Source organism: Ctenopharyngodon idella, chromosome 17 (genome assembly GCF_019924925.1).
Source record: "Ctenopharyngodon idella isolate HZGC_01 chromosome 17, HZGC01, whole genome shotgun sequence".
NCBI classification, from domain to species: Eukaryota; Metazoa; Chordata; class Actinopteri; order Cypriniformes; family Xenocyprididae; genus Ctenopharyngodon; species Ctenopharyngodon idella.
In genome coordinates, this window is record NC_067236.1 from 16,288,641 (window position 1) to 16,312,415 (window position 23,775).

A 23,775-nucleotide genomic window follows, 5' to 3' on the forward strand; every position below is an offset into this window, starting at 1 on the left:
CTATTAATCTGCAGGAAGAGTCATTTTCACTTTTCGAAAACACACAAATTCAAGGACATCCATTTATTTAGCGTTTCGCATATTTATGAGCGCATAGCAAATGCACACTTTGTTGTTCTGCTTGTTTGTTGGGGTGTGTCAGTAAACTGAAGATATCGGCAACAGACCATGAAGGATCTTCTGCAGTACTCTCCAGTGAGCAGAGCCCAGACCCAAATGAGCTTCATTTGCTCTCCTCTCAGATATCTCGCCTCGTCTTGTTCCCTGCCTGAGGCAGCCTCCCTAGACCGAGGCTGTCATATGATCGTCCGCTGCTCTGCTGAACTGAAAGAGCCCAGTCTTTGTGTCCATGGCCGCTACAGTGACTGCGGTCAGGCTGAGGTCAGGCCCGGCGCTGTTTTGTTTATAATCATGTATCGGTAGTGCTGAATTAACATGAAAAGTACCATATGGGTTTATGCTCAGCTGGCTTAGTGTTCTATCACGTAGAGGCCTCGGCCGTGAATGCCACGGTGGAAGGTCATATGCTAATTCGCTTTGTTTTGCTGTCATTTTTTTGCTTGTAGAAAATAATGCCATTAATGACTTTGGGAATTTGAATACTTTCAAATTTATATGCTTGGCTGGGTCATTGAGATTATGTACCGTTATACTCGGTTTATTTGGTCTTTTTTTTCTCTCGTTACTCATTACTTTAAAAGTGGCTATTTGCTTAGAAAGCTTTTTCAAATTACTGTTTAAAAGAGTCCGTTCACACCAAGGATGATAATTATAAAGATATAGTTCTAAAAATCGTTCTCAATATTAGAGAATAGCAGAGTTCACATCACAACTGTAATGATAACGGCACAGAGAAATGATATCGTTGGAATAACTTTCAGAACGATTTTATCCAGCTGATGAACGATAAAAACATTGACAGCCAATCAGAATCCATCCTGCTGTAACAAGCTTGAGCATTTAAAGTGACAGACGACATTGCGGAGAAGTTTGAAAAGTCAAACCCCCTTTTCAAGGATACTTTAAAGAAATATATTATAAATTTATACTCTCGGAATATATCTTAAGAATTATTAATGGAGATCATTATGCCAGGCTAGCAAACAGTGCAACATAAAATTACCTTAGGTATCCAGCACTAGTTTCAACAACATTGTCTTGCTTCCTTTGAAGTTGCAGTGAAAATAAAATAAAATAATAAAAAAACAATACAATTCAATTCTATATAAAATGTTTAATTAATTTTATCTTTTCTGTTCCATCTCTCTTTGTGAAAAGGTACCCATTCCCCACGGTGTTCAGTACGTGTAGTAAGAAGGATCTGGTGGCTAGTCTGGAGAAGGGAGTGGGCATGTGTTTGTATAATATGCCTGAAGTCAAAATGCTCTACGGGGGACAGAAATGCGGCAACGGATACATTGAGGAAGGAGAGGAGTGTGACTGTGGAGAGCCAGAGGTATGAAAGACTAATACACATCAAAGACCTTTGTGCGTCACTACAAAGCAGACCGCTCTTCTAGCTGTTAGGATTAGCAGAGCTGAACTAGTTCCATGTCTAGTCTTTGGTTTTGTTTGGGATTTGATTTGGTCGGTTTAATATTCACAGGCCAATGGCTTTCAGTCTGACTTGTTGTTCTCAAAAACTGTTCCTGAATTGACAAATATTCAGAAACAACACATTCTCACATGCTAAATACCAAATGACTGATCTGAGACATTAAAAATGTTTCTTGTTTATTTTATGCCAGCTTTTTTGTTTTTTTATGTCAGTTTTCAAAATCCATTTATTTCCAATTAATAATGAAAATTAAAAAAAAAAAATCTGATTGTTTCTAAATATAAAATAGAATACATATGTCATTATGCACTATAATTACTGAACATACAAATGGAAAAATGTGAAAGAAATCTCAAACAAAGTACAAAAGTGACTGCCATGTTGCTAATCTTATTACAGTTACTGCAGGGTGACTTTGAAATGATTCATAGAGTGAAATTCCATTTACTTTTGGATCATTACTGCACTAAAAAACTGAAAACTATTCTGCAGTTTATCATGATATGGTATCATTATATCGACACAAATCTGGTCTGATCAAATAAATGTTTCTATCTCAGCCATGGTGCAGTGGGTTACTCATGTGTTTGGCCCTGTTTACACCTGGGATTAAGATGCGTTTTGGTCGATCGGATCACAAGTGGACGAGGGAGACACATTCCCGTTTACAACTGTTGTTTTAATCCGTCTCTTTTGTCCACTTTCAACCACTTCTGTCCTGATATCTTCAAGGGTAGGGTCTATGGGCTGGTAAATGTATGGGTTTGTTCAGATCTTTCGATATAATGCTCAAAATAAGCTCATGTAATTTACATATGAATGCACCTGGAGATGACGGAAAAACACACGGAGAGCAGCAGCTTTCATTTCAGCTCTGACAGCCACAAGACCACGCCGAACGCTGTAAGTGTGTGTTAGAAATCAGGAATGGTGAGAGAACATTGTGCTTGGTACGTTTTTCATCTTCAAACCAACCTTGGGTCTTCAGCCGTTCTTTAAATCCCATCTTGCTAGCGTGCTTCCCATAATGTTCATGCATTAGGTCAGTAGGCAGAGAGTAGACGTTTTTTTGTGGCTGTTCGAACACATTTGACCACATGAGCATTTACACTACAAAATCAATCCGGTTGAATGCGTTTTCTACTACCTCTGGAAGTGGTCGAAAGTGGACAATTTTAAAACATTTTACACCCGTTTACACCTGTATTTAACGTTGTCCACTTTTGATCAGATTGACCAAAACGCACCTTAATACCAGATGTAAAGAGGGCCTGTGTGACATAAAAGAGCTGTTAGGACTCAGGTTTGAGTCCAGACTGCGTCATCTGTGCAGCCTGATCCCTTTCCACCTCTCTCTCCCCCTTTCTGTCTGTCTCCACTGTCCTATAAATAAATGCTAAAATGCCCCCTAAATATCATGTAGTAATGGAACTGGAGACTTCAGAAATGATGTATGTAATTTAGATGTCATGGAGACATTATATATAAGCCTGGCCTGAACTTTAAAGTCTAGGATCTTGTTATGGGGGAAAAAGTTTGTTTGAGAATGGCACCCGTGAGCTTGGGTGATCTCACCAGGGGGAATGAGGGAGGAAGTGGGTAAAGAGCAGAGAGGAAGCCTAGCTGCAGGTCTTGAGTGTTGGGTAGAAGGATGAGAGAAGCCCAACCCCCCTATCATTTCACACTGGCTGACGATAGTTTAGAGAAAACAGCAGGTCTGTAAAGAAATTTTTGTGCCTCTGAGGAGCAGTTACAGCCAGCGGACTGACCTAACCCAACCCAGCCCTTCAGCACCTCTCCCAGTTCACACCAGGACCTTGTTAAAGAGGAGAGAGAGGAATCAAAAGTATTTTTTGAAAGACATTTTTGTATGAAATAAAATTTTAGTGCTTGAGGTCTTAATGAGCTTCTTGTGTACTTCTAGAGAAGAACAAAGTACTTCTGCTTCACTACAACAACAAAACAAATGATTTTCAGTCTTCAAAATTCAGCTCTCTCTCTCTTCCTCACCCTTTTTCTTCTAAGATAAATGTCCTCTTTCCTTCAATTGTGCTAGGACTCTGACATTCCCATCACTTCCAGTCTTGGGTCAGTGATGATGTCACTCACGTACACACATGAACGCGGTTTACTGATGCCAAGAGTTCAGAGTTTCAGAAAACAACATCTTTTTTTTATTTTATTTTTTTATTTTTTTCAAAATCAGAACAATGCATGGACCACTGATTTAAACCAGACATGTCAACACACTCACATACACAAATCTACAGTAACGTTTTCAAACTTTTTTTTCTTTTTTTTTTGTTACCATGGATGCAAAGAACTGGTTGAGAGAAGGGAATTTCCTAAAAGAATACGAACTCCACACCTGGAACTAATATCGAATGAAGTAATCATACGGGACGGCTGTTCAGAGTCTTTGTTGTTGCTTTCCATTGTTTTTCAGTAACCCCTAATTGTCTAATGTCAAATTAAAGGGGTCATATCCTGTGCTAATGTAGTGATTTATTTTTCCACTGAAGTCTACTTATAATGTTAGTCAAGGTTTCTTGCACCAAAAATGATTGTAACTTTGCTTTTCAGAATTTTTTTTACATTTATCTACCTTCTTTCTGACCCGTAGACTTAAACAGCCTGATCTAAATATGTAAATGAACTCTGTTAAAATGTAGTCGCAATTGTTTTGTTTCATTTTTTGTTTACTTGTTTTCTTTGCTCATTCTGCTTATTTATTTATTTATTTTACTTTGCTTTTTTTTTGTTTACTTTGCTGGGGTTTTAGTTTTGGTTGTTTGTTTGTTTTTTTTGTTTGTTTTTTTTGCTCGTTTTGTTTTTAGTTTTTGTTTACTTTGCTTGTTTTGTTTCTTTTTTGTTTACTTTGCTTGTTTTGTTTTGATATCTTTAGATGTGTTTTGGTTCACTTTTTGCTTTGATTTTTGTTTTTTGGGTTGTTGTTTTTTGTTTGTTAGTTTTTTTTTTTTAATGACTCATTTCTAACTTCTTTCTGACCCTTAAATTAAAGGTAACACTTTATTTTAGGGCTCAATTCTCACTTAACTAGTTGCTTATTAGCTTGCAAATTACTAGTATATTGGTTGTTTATTAGTACTTATAAAACACATATTAAAGCCTTATTCTGCATGACCTTATTCTACATCCCTTCATCCTACCCAATACCTAAGCATAAATGCTACAAAAACTACCTTACTAACTATTAATAAGCAGTAAATGAGAAATTTAGTGAGGCAAGAGTTGTAGTAAATAGTGAATGTGTTCCCCATACTAGTGTTGCCAAATTGAACAACCTGTTTGCTACTGTACCTTCAAGATTTAAATGGTTAAATGTTATGATTGACTTTCTGCATGTGATACAATAACGCATCCATTCAAATCCACTGTCATCCTTGTTTTCTTTTAGGAGTGTCTGAACCCCTGCTGTAACGCTACGACCTGCACTCTTAAGGGAGATGCTGTGTGTGCCCATGGACAGTGCTGTGAAGACTGCCAGGTACTATTGTAAATCTCTCCTGTCCCTCTTTCCTCATTCATTTTTTTCTCTGTGTGTAAAATAAAGGCGTGGAAATCACATTCTCCTTGCCCCATTAATAAGTGCAACATGAACCGACATTTGCGCTCCAAACATAGACACTCAGTTTCCTCTTAGGCCTCCAGACATATAAATCAGAGCGCTCAGCTCACTTACTTACAGAGGAAAGAAGCCAGACCAGGGCCCTCTGGGACAGACCCCAGAACGGAGCTACATGGTCACACAAACTTTACAACAAAGTACAAGTTTTCAACTTTGTGCTTCATTAAGTGAATATGTCGATTAAAAAATCTTGCCACTTTTTTTTAACCATATTTTCTCAGTGCAACTTTTCCATTATTATTATTATTTTTTTAACTGGGTAGAAATAACAGTACGTAGCCCTGCACATGACATATCTGCACATGACAAATATCTGTATATATCGTGGCCACGAATTAACAGTTTGAGCCCACAAACTACTAACATGTTCATTACCTCATTTTATGTGAATTGTGTGCACAATATAAAAATTAATTCCCTCGTTTTAATAAATCGTGGCCACATTGTAATGATTTGTTCCCTTGTTTTACTTAAATCAAAATGAGGGAGCGAATTAAGTTATGGGAACAAATTCTTAAAGGTGCTGTATGTAATTTTTTGACTGTATTAAAGCATAAAAATAGGTTTTAAGATAGGAAACATGCTAAGTTCACATACTCGTTTCTCTGAAAAACAATCCTACAGCCAGTTATTTACTTTGAAATGTGTGTTCCGTGTCAGAATATCTGTTTTTGTTTTGGTCTGTGTGATTCCACCCACTGCCAATTTACCCAATAGTATTTCGACCCCGGGTTGCCAGTTGGTGGAAAACAGCGTACTACAGCCATGGAAGCCAGCAAACAAACTGGGTCAGAGATAGCAGATTCTACCCAACCTAAAAAGCCTCGCCATCCATCTAAAAATCTCTGAATGGGAGCTTATTAAAACGCGGATAAATCAACTCATCATCTTACAGTGTGTAAGTCTCCTCGCCTTTCATTGTCAGTTGCGCTCGTTCCTTTTGCTTGTCCTCAATTTGGCAACCCGCGTGAGCATCGAGTCTGAGGAGGAGGGGGCGGGGAAACAACTCTCTCCAGTATTTTGAATTTGGACTGCAGTACCCATTTCAACCACTAGCTGTCAATATTACATACTGCACCTTTAATTCGTGGCCACAATTTAGCTAAGACAAGGGAATGAATTAGTAAATTGTGGCCATTATTTACTAAAATGGGAGAATGAATTCTTAATTTCTGGCCACGAAATATACACACTTTTGTCCGCATGTCAAATGTGGGGCTAGTTACTAGTTTTTGTAGTTCATGCAAAGCTTGTCTCTGCATGACTTTTGGTTTATCCCATAGTGCCTGCATTGGAGTTGAGTATATATTTCTCTTTGCTTTATTTTGAAAGAAATCACCCTTAGGTGAAGCCTTTTGTTCTTCTGTGTTTGTGTGTGTGTGTGTGCAGTTAAAACCAGCTGGGACTCCTTGTAGAGAGTCCAGTAACTCCTGTGACTTACCGGAGTTCTGCACCGGTACCAACCCCCACTGCCCTGCCAATGTGTACCTGCACGATGGGCATTTGTGCCACAGTATGGATGGTTACTGCTACAATGGCATCTGTCAGACTCATGAGCAGCAATGCATTACTCTGTGGGGTCCAGGTTGGTACCACTCTAAATTTAAAATGTGGATAGCTGCAGGGTTTCTGGGCTTATTTTGTTGACCAAAAATTGATTGTAGTGTACTGCAGATATACGTTTCATTAATCATACATTTTTGACACTGTAATTCTATATGTAACCATTGTCTTGCCAGAACTTCCCGTTCAGTCCTGCTTGCTTTCATACAGTGAGCTCAAGCAGTACGAAAGCTCACACTGATTGCTGTTATTTATTCCATATGTCTGTTCATACTCCTTTCCAAAAAGATTCAGGCCACAGTCTGACATATATTATCCTTTCATCTGTTTTTGGTTTATATACAAGCTCAAACAAGATGGAAGAATTGTGCAGTGTCATATTTCCATCTCTGACAGTGGGCATATGCTGTCTTATTTTCGTTCTCTCTCATTTTCCAGGAGCGAAACCTGCCCCGGGGATCTGTTTTGAAAGGGTAAACTCTGCAGGTGATCCCTATGGAAATTGTGGAAAAGACTCTAAAGGCTCCTTTGCTAAATGTGAAGCAAGGTACAGTCAGGGCACAATACAACCGCACTTTAATCTTTAATCTTTTACATAAAGTACAATTTGTTTCTTTTTTAAATTCTGTTTTGTTTTGCTTCAATTCATTTTGTTTTATTTTGTTTTGCTTCTTATGCTTTTTTGTTTTTGTTTTGTTCCTTTTGCTTTGATCTGTTTTGTTTTGCTTGAGTTTGCTTTGTTTGCTCATTAACTAAAATTGACATGTTTTTGTATTGTTTTGTTTTGCTCATTCGGTTTTGTTTCCTTTTGCTTTGCTAAAATAAAGTGTAACCCAATATTGTTTTGTTCAATACTACTTCTTTGCTCAATTTTCACTTGTTATTTTACTGGTTACACTTTATTTTAAGGTGACTTAGTTACATTGTACTTACTCAAATAAGTACTGAGTAATATTAATTAACTACATGTACTTACTATAGAGTTACGGTTAGCGTTAGTTACTTGTATTTATGCATAATTTACTGTTATTACTATAGTAAGTACATGAAGTAACCACTTAAAATAAAGTGTTACCTTTTACTTATATTGTGCTACTTTGGCCATACAGATGTGTAGCTTTTGTTGTGCCAGCACGCAAAATTAAAATTGAGGTCCAGTGACTGACACAGATATTACAGGAAAGAGGTTCTTTCCATGACACACATTTTTTAAACAAAAGAATATTAATCTAAAGAATGATGAATAGTGTTGGTTAAGGTTGTCCTGATTCATTCATGTCACTTGCTGTCTAATTATTATAGGATGGCCCATCAAACATGTTGTAATGACTGTAATTTTATTAATTTCTTTACAGCCGTGACATTATTATTCTCAGCAGCAGAGGCAGCCCTATGGTTTTGTGTGTAATCTCTTGTCACTATTAATTACAGTCTTTGTTCCTCACACGAGTGAGAGGGTGTAAATGGCAAGAGTACCTTGAGACAACACAATATCCTCTGTTTTTCACTCTTTTTTTTTATCATCTTATCCCATTTTTTCTGTGTAAAAACATTTAGCACTGTTGTTGTGTGTCTCATTGTGTTTTGTCCATGTGTGTGTTTATGAAACAGGGATGCTAGATGTGGGAAAATTCAGTGCCAAGGAGGTGCCAATAGGCCAGTGATCGGAACCAATGCAGTTTCCATAGAGACAAACATACCTCTGCAGGAGGGCGGCCGTCTTCTGTGCCGAGGAACACACGTGTACCTGGGTGATGATATGCCTGATCCGGGACTGGTGTTGGCAGGCACTAAGTGTGCTGAAGGAATGGTACAAGAATAAATCATCACGCAATGTTTCTGCTAGAGATTCTTTGTGTGATCAAGAAATTATGATATTGGTAGACTGATATATTTCAGCCAGGCTGATGAATGCAATGATATTTGGCCATTTTTATTGCCATTGACATTTGGTGTCCATTTGGCTGATTAACCTCCCAAAAGTATATTATATTATATTATATTATAAAAATTAAGATGAGTTAAAATGAGTACTTTAAATAATTAAATATTTCATGGTCATATTTAAACACATTTATCTAATTTTGAAATTATTCTATTCTATTTTTTTTTTTTAGATTTTATATACATATATATATATATATATATATATTAGTGATGCACCAATAAGAAACTTTTGGCCAATACCAATAACCGATAATTCTATATATTTGAAAGCTGATAACCAATATATTGGCCGATAAATCTAAATCCATATTTTATGTAATTTTTAAGAGCTTATATATATATATAGTATGTGTGTGTATTATTATTATTAATTATTTTATTCTTTTGACAGTCCTCGTTTTTAACAGTCAGAAATAAAACCCAAAACCCATATTTTTATACTTGGTTTAATATAATACAATTTTATTTGGTTTAATTTTGAGTAAATGTCTAATTTTCTCTTATAAATATTTCTGTAACTTGTCATTATATTGGCCACCCTAGCTCTTAGAAACCCAAATCAGTCAACTACTAGTCAAGGGCAATAATATAAATGTTTAATTTCAGTTGATACCTATTCGGTGACTTAACCTGCACTTCTCTTTCTGTCTCTCTCTCATCATAACAGATCTGTTTGAACAGGCAGTGTCAGAATGTCAGTGTGTTTGGAGTGCACAAGTGCTCTGGGAAGTGTAATGGAAGAGGGGTAAGGTTGCTTCCGCTCTGTCAGTTACATTTTTCTTAAATCTGCAGGGAGAAGTTTTTTTTCTCTGACATTAATTATCAGACATTAGGCTCCGATTTAAGTCAGGAATGCTAATAGTAAATGAACACAAATGATTAAACTCTACTGAAAGCCCCGCCCTCCACAGATTTGTCCATTTCATTACAGTATAGCTGTTTGCCAAAGTGGACAGCATGTGCCCTTAATAGCACTTAGCTAACGAGTAACTTCACTTGAACTAGATTACTGCTACCATTGAGATAGCAGTTAAAAGCACAGATAAGACACTCATTCTGGACTAAATTAGATCCAGAATGAGTGACCTTGCGTCCAGCGTAACCTTGTGTCAGTCTTGTCTTTTCATGGAAGCTTGATACATAATGTGGATATTTAAAGGGATAGTTCACGCTAGTGTAGACAAGACCACCTAAACCAAGACCAGACCAGCACTCCTTAAATTCTTCTAAAAGGTCCACATTTACTACCTGAGAAATGTCTTATATTAAATCAATACAATTAGAATAATAAGACACTGTATAGATCTGTTTAAATGAAATCACTAACAACAAAATTCATCTTTGCAATGCAGAGGAGGCACAAAAGTCGTATTGGTACAATTACAACTGCATAAATGTTGAGATTAATGTTTAAAAAGTAACCTTTTTTTGTATTGAAAGTATGTATAAAATCAATATCGCATTAGCAACCGTGCTCATATTCGTGAAAACAGCACTCCTGCTCTTGTGATATTGCTTAATTATATTATATGCTATAATATAAAAATCAAGATCCATACAAGCAGTTTTTTCCAATCATATTTTTAATTTTATGGGCATTTATATTAATTTTGGTGACATTTTTGACACTATTCCTTATTGATTTCTAACCTGGGACAACAGTAACAAAAGAAATCAAATTAGAAATAAGTTATTGACTAGATTTGAAAGTTTTACATCCAATCACATAACAAATAAATCAGACAATGCACCGGCAATTTAGTGATATCCTTGCTGTTGTGGTCTTGACCGGTCTTGAAATTAAATCCTGAGTCCTCTTAGTCTAAAACTGAAACAAGACAAAACACAAATGCGGTCGAGACCGAGACAAATGTACTTGTCCTACTATTATTTTTTCTAAACCTATATACCTTTCGTTTATCCATGAAACAAAAAAGGAGTTATATGTAGCAGAATGTTCTTTTCTAAATTTGAAAATGAATAGTGACCATATTCTTTATTGGCACAAGTCATTTGTACCACTTTTATGAAGGTTTTTGGAGCTTGACAGCCCCTGTACAACATTCACTCAATTGTATGGAATAGAGCAGCTCAGATATTCTACAAAACTTCACCTTTTGTATATAGAAAGTCATCCAGGTTTGGAACAACATGAAAGCAAGTAAATGAAGACATAAATTTCTAATTTTTAAGGTAAACTATTCTTTCACTCGATCACATACTGTACCCCAGCCACACTATTGTGTTCATGCTGCGGTGACTCAAGGCTTGTCTCAGCTGTTGAAGTACTTCACAATCAATCTCTGTCACTCCAATAAAGTTATAGAAGTCATATTTAATTCATTTGTGTACAATTTAAAGTGTCATTCATCATCTTTTGGCTCATATGCACATTCGCTTTTTTGCCAGAGGAGTGCTGAAATGTAATCGCTAAATACTGTGGCCAAGAACACCCCCACGTCGTCTTTTGCATTTGCACCCACTGTCAGCTCTGGAGGGCACGTGTGCAAGCGTGTAATGTTTTATTTATTTTCTCTTATTACACGCTTCTTAAATTGGAATTCTTCTTTTTTTGTGTTGGCTATGCAATTACTTCCATTTTTTTCATCCAAGGTATATTTCCTTACTGGAACTGTGCTGCAAGTCAAATTGATCATTTTTAATAGATGTTGGGCGCTCTGTCAGCATCATGGGATGCTAGTACTTTTTTAAGCTGGACCCGCCCCCCTAAAGACCCAGAACTAGAACAATTGAAGACCACTTAAAGGGTTAGTTCACCCAAAAATTAACCTATAATTTACTTACCCTCAAGCCATCCTAGGTGTATATGACTTTCAGATGAACACAATCAGAGTTATATTAAAAAATATCCTGCTTTTCCCAACTTTGTAATGGGATTGAATGGCGCCCGAGTTTTTGAAGTTCCAAAAATCGCATCCATTCATCATAGAAGTTATCCATACAGCTCCAGGGGGTTAATAAAGGTCTTCTGAAGCAAAGCGATGGGTTTTTGTAAAATATCCATATTTAAAACATTATAAACTATAATAACTGGCTTCGGGCAACGGCTAGTCTCTGGTGGAAAAGGGACCTCTGACCCAACAAATGACGTATTGACAAATGCGGAAGCACAGAGGATAGAGCAAAACAAAACACCGGTCATGAATTAGAAGTCTAAAACGAGAATTTTTAAAGAGAAATATCAGTGGATTTCAATATAAGAGAAGAAGAGATTGAGTTTGTTGCACAGCCCTATTTGTTTGAACATCGAGAGGTGTCTAAGCTTACGCTTCTCCTACATCCTGCGTCATACGTCAGGTCAGAGGTCACTCTTCCGCCGGAACTCGACTTGTGTACGGCCGTTACCGGAAGCCAGTGATTATAGTTTATATTTTTCTTACAAAAACCCATCGCTTCGCTTCAGAAGGCCTTTATTAACCCCCTGGAGGAAAAGTATGGATTACTTTGATGGGTGGATGTGCTTTTTTGGGCTTCAAAATCTCGGGTACCATTTACTCCCATTATAAAGCTTGGAAGAGCCTGGATATTTTTTAATACTACTCTGATTGTGTTCAGCTTCATATACACCTAGGATGGCTTGAGGATGAGTAAATTATGCCATAATTTTCATTTTTGGGTGAATTAACAGACCAGACCAATACTAAACACCCTTAAGCCCCAAAACCAAAACTAGACTCCCTGACCTAAAATCTAGATAATACTAAACCAATAAGGCTATTTTTTTCTAGTATTGAGGGTCTCAAGACCCAAGTCCACAAAATCAAGAATCAAACTCTAATACATTAATTTATCCCTGAAAATTAGGAGTTTGTCTGTTTTATGCATGTTGAAAGCATCTAAGAAAGTTGGATGAGAGCATTAAGAGTTTGAGAGACTGAAAAGTTCGGTCATGTTTTATGATGGTAAAGACATAGCTTCATCTTTCATTTTAGAAGGCAGGCATATAATATTCAGACTCTGATTTAAACATCAAGTGACATCAATCAACTTGCACAGCGACCTCTGACACATGTCCTGATGGAAAAAATTAATGCAGTTTTGTGCAAATGGAACACTGTTGCCCTTGAATGCAGCACTGAACAGTGCATCCATGAACTGAATGCTCATGAGGAGATTCACGCTATTATCCCACAGAATTTTGAACAGCAGGATGTTGTTGATAATGTCCAGCAAGGAATTTAATCAGTTGGTTTAAGCTGCGTGTGGCATTGACGCCGGTTGCTTCATGTTTACAGGAATGCAACAACAAGAAGAACTGCCATTGTGAAGCTCACTGGGCACCTCCTTTCTGTGATAGGGCGGGGTTTGGTGGAAGCGTTGACAGTGGACCAATGAGACAAGCCGGTACAGTGATGGACAGCTGCACTTTTGACTTACCTGCTAGAGCAGTATGCACTATGCTAACACAGCATGACTTAACATGCTTAATAAATACTTGCTTGTGCTTCTTTCCAGTCTAAGGCCAGAAACATACTCTTCTATGCAAGTATGCAAACATGATACAATTTTTTTTAAAGTGCCCCTATTATGGTTTTTTGAATATTACATTTCATGCAGTAAGTTATATAGCTGTTTGTGAATAAATAAAGTTATTGTCTCCTAAAAGAAAAAATCGATTCTAAACTGCCGAAATGAGTTTTCAGCAATTCCTGTCTCACTTCCTGTTACAAACCTACATAGGTATATTTGCATAATGCCAGAACTGATTCAGGTAAACCGATTCCATCATTACTGTTTATATAAATGATGAGGAAGCCTCCGGAGCTGAAATTCAGATATGGTAATGGGTGTTTTGTTTTTCGACACGCACTGTAAGCGGTAGACCAATCACAACAGACTGGGCCATCTGACCAATCAGAGCAGAGTAGGCTCTCGGAAAGGAACAGTTTAGAGCAGGGGTGTCCAAACTTGGTTCTGGAGGGCCACTGTCCTGCAGAGTTTGGCTTCAACTTGCCTCTGTCTTGTCTGGAAGTTTCTAGCCTATAGCAAGACCTTGATTAGCTGGTTCAGGTGTGTTTAATTGGGGTTGGAGCTGAACTCTGCAGGACAGTGGCCCTCCAGGAGCAGTACTGGACACCCCTGGTTTACAGAGACTGAATCCTTTATCAAACAGTTCAGATACTGTGAAAAAAGAAGTGATGCTGAAATGTATATTATGAGAAAATGAAAGTGTTTTTTTTTTTTTTTGGATGCATGTAAACCTATTGTAGGAGACTTCTAACGAAATTAGGAACATTCATTATAGCATAATAGGGGCACTTTAAAAACTCTTTAATTGTTTGTTTGTTTGTTTCAGAAACAGCTATACACAAAGAAATGAAACAAAATGACAAAAATGACCCTGTTTACACCTGGTATTAAGATGTGTAAACAGGGTGTAAGACGTTTTGAGATTGTCCACTTTCGACCACTTCCAGAGGTAGTCGAAAACGCATTCAACTGGAATGCTTTCATAGTGTAGACCAGGGGTCGGCAATTAAGTTTGGCATGAGGCCAAAAAAAATTTCGCCAGTAGATGGCGGGCCAGAACATAGTCAAAGGATAATTTAAGAAATTAATTGAAAAATGCAACTAGAATTGCCTGTGAAAGACTGTAACAGTGTCTTTTGTAACTGGTAAGCTGTTACTCTGTGTTATAATCATGTAGTAGGACAGTCATTAACAAAAAGCTACATTTGTGTGGCGGTGTCCAGGTTTTACACTGGATAAACTAATGTAACCTGGCAAGTATCTTCATTCACCAACTTGCAACACAGACCGCCTTGCTAAAACACACATATGTGGGAGATGCGGAATGGATAAAAATAACTTGAATAAGCCCATTAATGGCATGTTTGAGTCATGCTCTTAACAAACTATGTTTTATTTCCTTTTTCCATATTGTGAATAATAAATGTGTAACATTTTAATTTGCTTGTTACACAATGGATCCTAACTTATAGTAATAATTACATGAATGACATAGCCTACTTTTACACTCAGAATTATTCCTTGGCATCCTCACGCACTAAAGGGCATTTTTTTTAATTGTTTGCGTGGTGGAGGTACGCTATTATGTCGTGTACAGAGTGATGTTAACATTTAAGATAGCTAGTGAGAGAAAATTGCACTATCAAACAGTCTAAAAGAGGAAAGTTGTCAGCGAAAATAGGGCATCGCGTTCAGTGTAGACAGCTTTTAGCTGTTGCGGCGCGGCGCGCCTGGTGTAGACACATTGATAATATTAGACGCCACCAGGAGACGAAGATCTATTTCAGAACCAGCCACTATTAAAATAATCTGGCTGCGGGCACGGGCCAGATATTATTGCTGGTGGGCCAGTTTTGGCCCACGGCCCGCCTATTGCCGACCGCTGGTGTAGACGCTCATGTTGTCGAATGTGTTCAAACAGCCACAAAAGACCATCTACTCTCCGCCTACTTACCCAAAGCATAAACATTATGGGAAGCGCACTAGCCAGACGGGATTTAAACTTTTAAAGACCCAAGTTTGAAGATGAAAAATGTACCAAGCACAATGTTCTCTCACCATTCCTGATTTCTAACATGAAAGCTGTTGCTCTCCACATGTTTATCCATCGTCTCCGGTTGCAGTCATATGTAAATTGCGCTTGTGTTGTCTATTAGATCGAAAGCTCTGAAAAAACTCCCTCCCCTCGAAGAAATCAGGACAGAAATGGTTGAAAGTGAACAAAAGAGACTGATTAAAGCCAGGTGTAAACGGGAATGTGTCTCACTCGACTACTTGTGATCCAATCGACCAAAACGCATCTTAATACTAGGTGGAAACAGGGCCTTATTTACAAATGTTATTGCCAGTGCCATTAAACCAGATGTATTATTATTATTATTATTATTATTAATATAAACTTTGTTTTTATTTATTTATCAATTCATTAATTTATTATTAATTTATTTAAGAATAAACAACTCTACACAAAGAAATGGAAGAAAATTAAGAAAATGACCATCTTTGGTTAAAAATGTTATGCCAGTACTATTTAACTATATGTGGTATTGTTATTATTATAAATGTTTATGTATTTAACTATCAAACATTAAAGGGAAAAAATAGAAAATAGAAAACTGACCGTTGAAAACGTTTACACAAATGCCTACTATAGCATTCTTTGAAAATGGATACTTGCATTGCATTATAAATTGTTTGATATAGAAGCTTGTTTCCGCCATGACATTAAAAAAGTAATTGCACCTTTTTATCTCACAATTCTGACTTTTTCTCTCAGAATTTCGAGATATAAATTCAAAATTGTGAGTTATAAAGTCAGAATTACATGATATAAAGACAGAATTACGTGATATAAAGTAAAAATTGTGAGATATAAAGTCAGATTTTCAAGTTATAAAGTCAGAATTGACCGCCCCCTTTAGTTACTGTTGCTATGTCCGACAAGCCATGCCGATCTCACGCCACACATCATGTTCGCACACAGTGAAAAATACATCATGGAGCAAAGAGGACACTGACGACGCGTCGACAGACAAGACAGGTTACTTTTGATATGAAACAAAGTCTCAAATTTTAAATTTTGTCATTTTTAAAGAAAGGTACACGATAAATACCGTTTTGTGGCTCTTTAATGTGTAGTGACAGATATCTGTAGCACCTCAGTTCAAGCTGCTCGTGAACCGATCATCTCTTCCTACTAGTTCACTTATAGCATCAAATAAACGTGAATGAACATCATAAGGAATGTTGTTTCAATCGCGGAAAGACGTCAGTACACATCATTTTTCAAGTTCAAGTCCACCTACCCTAATCTACTAACTCCCCTGCTTTGTCGGACAAAATGGTGGATTCGGCGTTATGATTGGTTAGATTGCCTGTCAATCAAACTCCCGGCGAAGGGTCAATTGTGAGATATAAAGTCAGAATTGCGTGATAAAAACTTTATTGTGACTTTATAACACGCAATTCTGACTTTATATCATGCAATTGCGAATTTAAATCTTACAATTCTGAGAAAAAAGTCAGAATTATGAGATATAAACTCGCAATTGTGAGAAAAAAATCAGAACTGTGAGATAAAAAGTAGCAATTACCTTTTTTTATTTATTCAGCGACCTCATATTTCAGAATAGAAAAGCGTTTCTGCTTGCAAATATGCATGGAGTATGTTTCGACCATTTGGGCCTCATGCATTCAGATTCAAATGTACTTCTTCAGAAAGTGCACTAGCTCTAACCACTTTCATCCCCTCTGTGACAGCCACACCGCAGGTAGAACAGTGCAGTCTGGAAGTACAGTGTACTTACAAAACCCATTAAACGATTTTCCAGTGGAAAAGCATAACAGCATTGACAGAACACGTCATTGATTTACTGGTGGAAACCTGAAGCACTGCGCTTAGATGTCACTCAGCACTCAAGAACATTGTAAAAAGCTTTGCAGGTGGAGACACAGAGGGGTGTTGGTCGATACTTTTTCACTCTAATCTGACTCTGACTTCTTGTGTTTTCCCTCTCTGTGCCATTCTGTGCCGTGCTGTACAACAGATGTGCGAGTGTGTGTATTAATGTGCGTGCTGTCCTATGTGACAACAGCTGACAGCAGCGCCGTGGCCGTGGGCGCGCTGGTCACCCTCCTTTGCTTGCTGTCGGCGGGACTGATTGTGTGCCTGAAGAGGAAAGCACTGGTTCAGATGCTCTGCATCAATAAGAAGAGCGCCATTCAAAAGCTAAGGTGCGGTTTCCTCCAGCGATGTCTTCCACAATGTGTTTGATCCTGGATTTCTGCTGGTATCCATCTGGGGACACCAAGAAAAGCCTTGTTTTAAGTTTAAGTTCAGTATAAGTTCATATCGAGTATAAGTTCATATTTGGGGCACAATATAATTTGGAACAGAAAATAATTTTGACACTGCTTCAAAAAAATTCATGGTCACAGTAACACGCTTATAATGGAGGTAAACTGGGCCAGCATTCCAGAGGGTTTAAAAGTCTAAATGTGAAGCTTGTATTTTTGTTAAAGCACTTGAATTATGCAGTAAAACCTGTGTTTATAATTTAAGCTTTACAGTTGTCTAAATCACCCTTTTTTTGAGGTGGGAATAGTTTTCTTAGTGGATAAACTGGTCTAATTCCTCTGGATGGAGTTTTCTCCATGTAAAAAAAGTGCTTTACACGTCAAGTTCCTTTCTAGTATCATTGAGTGTAGTGTGACAGTTAAATGGGTTAGTGGCTTTATGTTATCATGACATTGATGTTTAAATGGGTAGGGTTTGGTCAGTAAGTGATGGATGTACAGTCTCTTCTGCTCGCCAAGGCTACTATTTCATCAAAAATACAGTAAAACTGTGAAATACTATTACCAATTAAAATAACAGTTGTCTATTTTAATATATTTTACAGTGTAATTTATTAAGCTGTATTTTCAGCGTCATTACTCCAGTCTTCACTGCCATTTGATCCTTCATAAATCAATGTAATATGCTGATTTGCTGCTCAAGTAACATTTATTATTATCAATGTTGAAAAAACTCAAAAAACTTCACTGATTTTCAACCCACTTTGTATTGTTACAGTATCGGTAATATATGTAAACAAACAATGTTTAGTCGTTACATGTTACCTGGACTGAGAAATTTTTGATTATTTATTAGAAAAACGCATCATCCGGCAGACCTTTGACAGCTCTAGGGCTTTCATGAAAACTACATATTATACTTCCGCATTTTTGTATCCCCACCAATGGATAGTCGGATCGCAGAGGGTTATTAACAGAACAGTTATTGTAGGTTTATGACTGAAAACTGTATTGTACTATGTCTACTCTGTCAACAGCATTATAGTAGAAATAATGAACATCATGGCAACAGCTTTCTTACCTGTTCACAATGGCGTTTGCTTCAGGATATATACATTTATTTGAAATAGAAATCTTTTGTAACAATACAAAGGTCTTTACTGTCACTTTTGATCAATTTAATGAACCGTGGCTCAATAATATTAATCTCTTTAATAAAAAAAAAATACTGACCCCAAAAATTTGAACAGTAGTTTAGGTCAGTATGTGATTCTATCACACCATCATGCTATCATTTTAAAACAGTGTGTATTTTAATATTTGGGTCATTGACAAATAAAGCTTCAAAAAAAGTGTTTTTTAAAAATCTTTTCAAAACTGATGTAATGCATATTTTTGAGTTGTGAACAATGTGTTTAAACAAGTTTCAGTTGTTAAATAACACTGCAAAGTGTTTAAATTCATTTTTTATGTCAGGCGGTACAACCAAATAGTTGTATGTATATATACTGTAGTTGTACCACCTGACATGGAAAGTGTACCAACCTATCCGTACTTGAAATTAGCAGTTTTTACCAGTATTTGAAGGATCAGTTGTTTACTGTTATTACCTTGTCAGTTCATAATAAATGTGCTATGTTTGCAATTGTGCCACCCTGACATTCAAATTGCTGGACAAAAGTTTTTCAATTATCTCAAGAGCGTTAAAAACAAAAATATACTGAGATTTATAAATTAATTAATTAATTTAAAAAAAATTATATGAAAGGTTTTAAACCTAAAATGATGCCATAGACTTTAGTTTTTAATTTTGTATTATTAAGACGCCATTTTAAATTGTCTGTTCATTTGTTCAGACAGTTGCACCACATCACATTTTGGGGCTTTAAGATAACAAAACATAAAATAATATGTATTATTTAAATGCATTAAAAATGAATTTAAATAATAATTCAAAGAATAAAGTGATATATGTCACAAATTTTTAAAAGGAAATGCACTTGGACACAATGTCTACTTACATTGTAGGTGCTTTACTATAAACATGATTTTTGCTTTTTAAAAGTAAGGAGCAAGTCATATTTTTATGGTAATCAATATTATGCCACAGTGGACATCCCTACTGTAGTAATCACTTTCACCACCCCTAATAATCATAAAGTAAAATAAAACTTTTCGAAAACTCTTTCTTAATTTTACAGATCAGTTGGGCGAAAGCGAGCAACCAGCTCCCCACAGACCCAGTCAGTCTTCAGGGTCTCACCTCAGCACAAGCCCTCCTCTTTACCTTTACACTCCCGATGTGACAAGGTAAGTGTGATACTCTGCTCATCATCAAAATGTCCAAAATATTGAATATTTTAAATAATAAATATCTAATAAATAAAAAATATAAATATTTTTTTCTCCCAAATTCTTGGATACCTTTTTTTTTTTTTTTTAGTAAAAATCCACAAAATCTTGCCTACCGTTGCAATTGTGAGAATTTTTTTGGAGAAGAATTATTGTAAATTGTTATTGTTTGACCAAATACCAGATTTTAGGTCAAACTTTACAGTAAGGTCCCATTAGTTAATGTTAGTTTAACATTAACTAATGGGACCTTAATAACTAACATTAGCTAACAATGAACAATATATTTGTTACAGTATTCATTCATCTTTGTTAACAATAGTTAATAAAAATACAACTGTTCATTGTTAGTTCACATTAGCTCAGGTCCATTAAATAATATTAACAGACACAACTTTTGATTTTAATAATGTATTAGTAAATGTTGAAATTAACATCAACTAATAAATGCTTTAGAAGTATTTCATTGTTAGTTCATGTAGTTAACGAATGTTGACAAATGAAACCTTATGTATTGTAATGGTCATCTGAAGTATTATTTAAACCCCTATTAACAAGCAATAACAAGATTTTTTTATGAAATGTGTCCAATGTGTGATCAAGAGATCAGGTCTCTAAGGCCCTGTTTACACCTGGTATTAAGGTGCATTTTGGTCAAAGGGATCACAAATGAACAAAACGAAATACAGGTGTAAACAGGGTCTAAAACATTTTGAGCTTGTCCACTTTCGACCACTTCCAGAGGTAGTCGAAAATGCATTGCTTTTGAAGTGTAGATGCTCATGTGGTCGAATGTGACGATAGGGTGATTTCTTTAGCTCAAAATAACAAGGAACAACATGTTTTTATGAAATGTAGTGCAATATTATGCTTTGGAATGTAGTAAAAGTAAAAGTTTCCCAAAAAAATACTCCAATAAAGTAGAGCTGCACGATTAATCATTAAAAGATTGCAATCTCGATCTCGTGGTCTTATTTTTAAATGACAACGATTCTCCTTTGTCTATTAAACCTTTGACAAAATCACACTGGAACATTCAGAGAGCAGTTGTCATGTATAAGTATGAAACAGCTTCACGAACAGTCTTTCCAACCACACAGTATCATTATTTCTGTGTTACAAATATTCAAAATATCACAGAAGTACTGGGATAAAAGTTTATAGTTCGGATATAAACACTGATGTTTATGGAAGCAATCAAAATAGAGTAAATCACCTTTTGAAAGTAACTTTGCGCTTCAAATAAAGACTGTATCAATTACATTTTATGAAATCTCAAACTCTATAATTCAGTACCTCAGTGTCTGCTCTGCCCAGTGAGGAGCAGATGAGGTCAGTTCACTTGCAGAATTACTATGCCTGTCCAAGCCAATTAATTCCTGGCTTTCTGTGTACACAGCATGAGACTTAGGTGCATAATTGATTTATTCTCCTGTATTGATCCTCAAAGAATATTAATGAAGTCCAGATCTTCATCTCAAACCTCAGATGTTCAGTTTGAAGCGTTTCTGCTTCAATTCTGTGTAATGCACTTGAGTAGCATAACAATATCATGATCGAAAGTGTTTGTTGTAGCTGGAAGCCTTTGTATGATCAAGAGATCAGGTCTCTAAGGCCCTGTTTACACCTGGTATTAAGACGCATTTTGGTCAAAGGGATCACAAATGAACGAAACTAAATACAGGTGTTAACAGGGTCTAAAACGTTTTGAGCTTGTCCACTTTCTACCACTTCCAGAGGTAGTCGAAAACGCATTGCTTTCGAAGTGTAGATGCTCATGTGGTCGAATGTGTTCGAACCTGAATGACATGCGAGAACAAACCTCTTGCAGAAGCTCAAATGTGCTGCGTAACACAAGAATGAACCTCATTGGTTACGCAGCACGTTTGAGCTTCTGCAAGAGATTTGTTCTCGCACGTCATTCAAATTCGGTTGAGCTTCTGTGTACTTTTGCTGATCAGTGTTTATATGTGAATAAAAGCCTAAATTAAATCTGTTCATCATAAAAAGCGATCGATTCTCTTCGGAAAATGTGGACTAAACCACTTTAAGGAAATCAACAGCAATCCCACTTGTGGTGGCGTTCATATGCGTTCAGCTCGACATGCCTTGGACGCACCATTATTTCGTCCGTTAGATCGAAAGATCTGAAAAAGCCCATACATTTACCTACCCATAAACCCTAAATGTCCAAAATATTGAATATTTTAAATAATAAATATCTAATAAATAAAAAAAATTTCTCCCCTCGAAGAAATCAGGACAGAAGTGGTCAAAAGTGGACAAAAGAGACGGAATAAAACACCAGGTTTAAACGGGAATGTGTCTCCCTCGACTACTTGTCATCCAATCGACCAAAACCCATCTCAATACCAGGTATAAACAGGGCCTATGTGATTGGACGGTCCCGATTGAAGTGTGTTTGTATGGTAAAGCATTGATCGATTGCTTCATTTGGGTGTTTTTAGTCTGTGCAGTGTGCCATACCCAAAAAAGTAATGAATGAATGCCTTTGTGAAAGAGCACCTGGAACGGTATTGGATTGTAAAAATAGTATATGCAGAAAGAGGTATAGATTGATTCCTCCAAAGGTCTTAAAAGTTAGCAGTAGAGCTCGTATTGAATTCTTTTTCAAGAGCTGACTGTCTTTCCACAGACATCCCATCCCAGTTCGGAGCCTCTCCTCCCTCCACATAACTTCCACAGTTTGCGTCGACAGCCTGAATGTCCCACCCGCTGCCAGCCCATCCACATCAGCCACCCCATGCCCATCACACTGGGCGTCAGCATGGGCTCAGGTCTGCAGCCTCTGCCCTCAGTCCCGCCTCATAGGACTCTGGTCTCACACACACACTCGCCGGGCAGAGCGGCAGGCTTCCATACACTCCCACGCCAGCTTCCCTACACAAACAACCAGGTAAGTGCTGTCATTACAACAGATTTAGTTCACAAATAACTGACAGTCGTGACCTAAATATGATTTTTATTTACAATAATAAATCCTAAAATTTGGCATTAGCGCCATCAGTCACGCACACTCGAGCTCCGAGGATCTCCCTCTTCTGTTCTAGGCTCATTTTGATTCAGACTTGTGAATTCAGTGAATTGTTAACTGGAGATTCACTCATTCTTGACTCAAGAACAGATGCAGTCGGATCGGTTCAATTCACGTATGAGTCTTTCAGTGTGATTTAAAAATGGATTGGTGAAAAGAATCAGCTTGTTCATGAATCAGACATCACTATCGTGTCTCGGAGCGGGTGACGATTTCTTTAGCAATCAAAATAGAGTAAATCACCTTTTGAAAGTAACTTTGCGCTTCAAATAAAGACTGTATCAATTACATCGCATCACCTACACCAGTAGGTGGCGACAAGTGACTGTTAGAAAAATGTATTTATCATTGAATCATTCATGCAAGAGATTCGTTCAAAAACGCTGATTCGTCCAGTCATGAAACAAGTGATTTATGAGTGAGCCATTCAAACATTCATTCAAATGATTTTTTTTTTAAATAATTCATTCAAATTAATTAAGCACATTAAATTAACTGCAGTAATTAACATTTTGTCAAAACCTCTAGTAGATTACATGTTTTTTTGTTTAGTTGTCTGTTCAGAATCGTGGGACAAACGCAATCTCTATTTGAAACAAAAAAATCATGATTCTCAGTTTATCTATAATCGTGCAGATCTACAATAAAGTACAGATACTTGAAAAATTAACCTAAGTACAGTAACAAAGTAAAAATACTGTTACTGTCCACCACTGTCCAAATGATTCTATACTAAATCTAATTAAATTGAGTCACAAGCTTGTGAATCAAAATCGAAATGAATCGTTAAATTTGTGTCAGTGTCCAGTCCTAGATTTTTATGAATTGGCATTAGCATTGTCAGCTGGTAATTAATAACAAAAA

At 36.7% G+C, this 23,775-nt stretch overlaps 1 protein-coding gene across 1 annotated transcript in view; it reads left to right on the forward strand.

Moving 5' to 3' along the window:
- Window positions 1–23,775, forward strand: part of adam12b (ADAM metallopeptidase domain 12b) — a 117,020-nt gene that overhangs the window by 85,511 nt on the left and 7,734 nt on the right. The window contains 10 exon segments of the mRNA XM_051868326.1: window positions 1,279–1,456; window positions 4,977–5,066; window positions 6,597–6,792; window positions 7,209–7,317; window positions 8,382–8,580; window positions 9,385–9,462; window positions 12,974–13,082; window positions 17,303–17,441; window positions 19,706–19,814; window positions 22,513–22,773. Coding sequence (XP_051724286.1) covers window positions 1,279–1,456; window positions 4,977–5,066; window positions 6,597–6,792; window positions 7,209–7,317; window positions 8,382–8,580; window positions 9,385–9,462; window positions 12,974–13,082; window positions 17,303–17,441; window positions 19,706–19,814; window positions 22,513–22,773 — 1,468 coding nt within the window.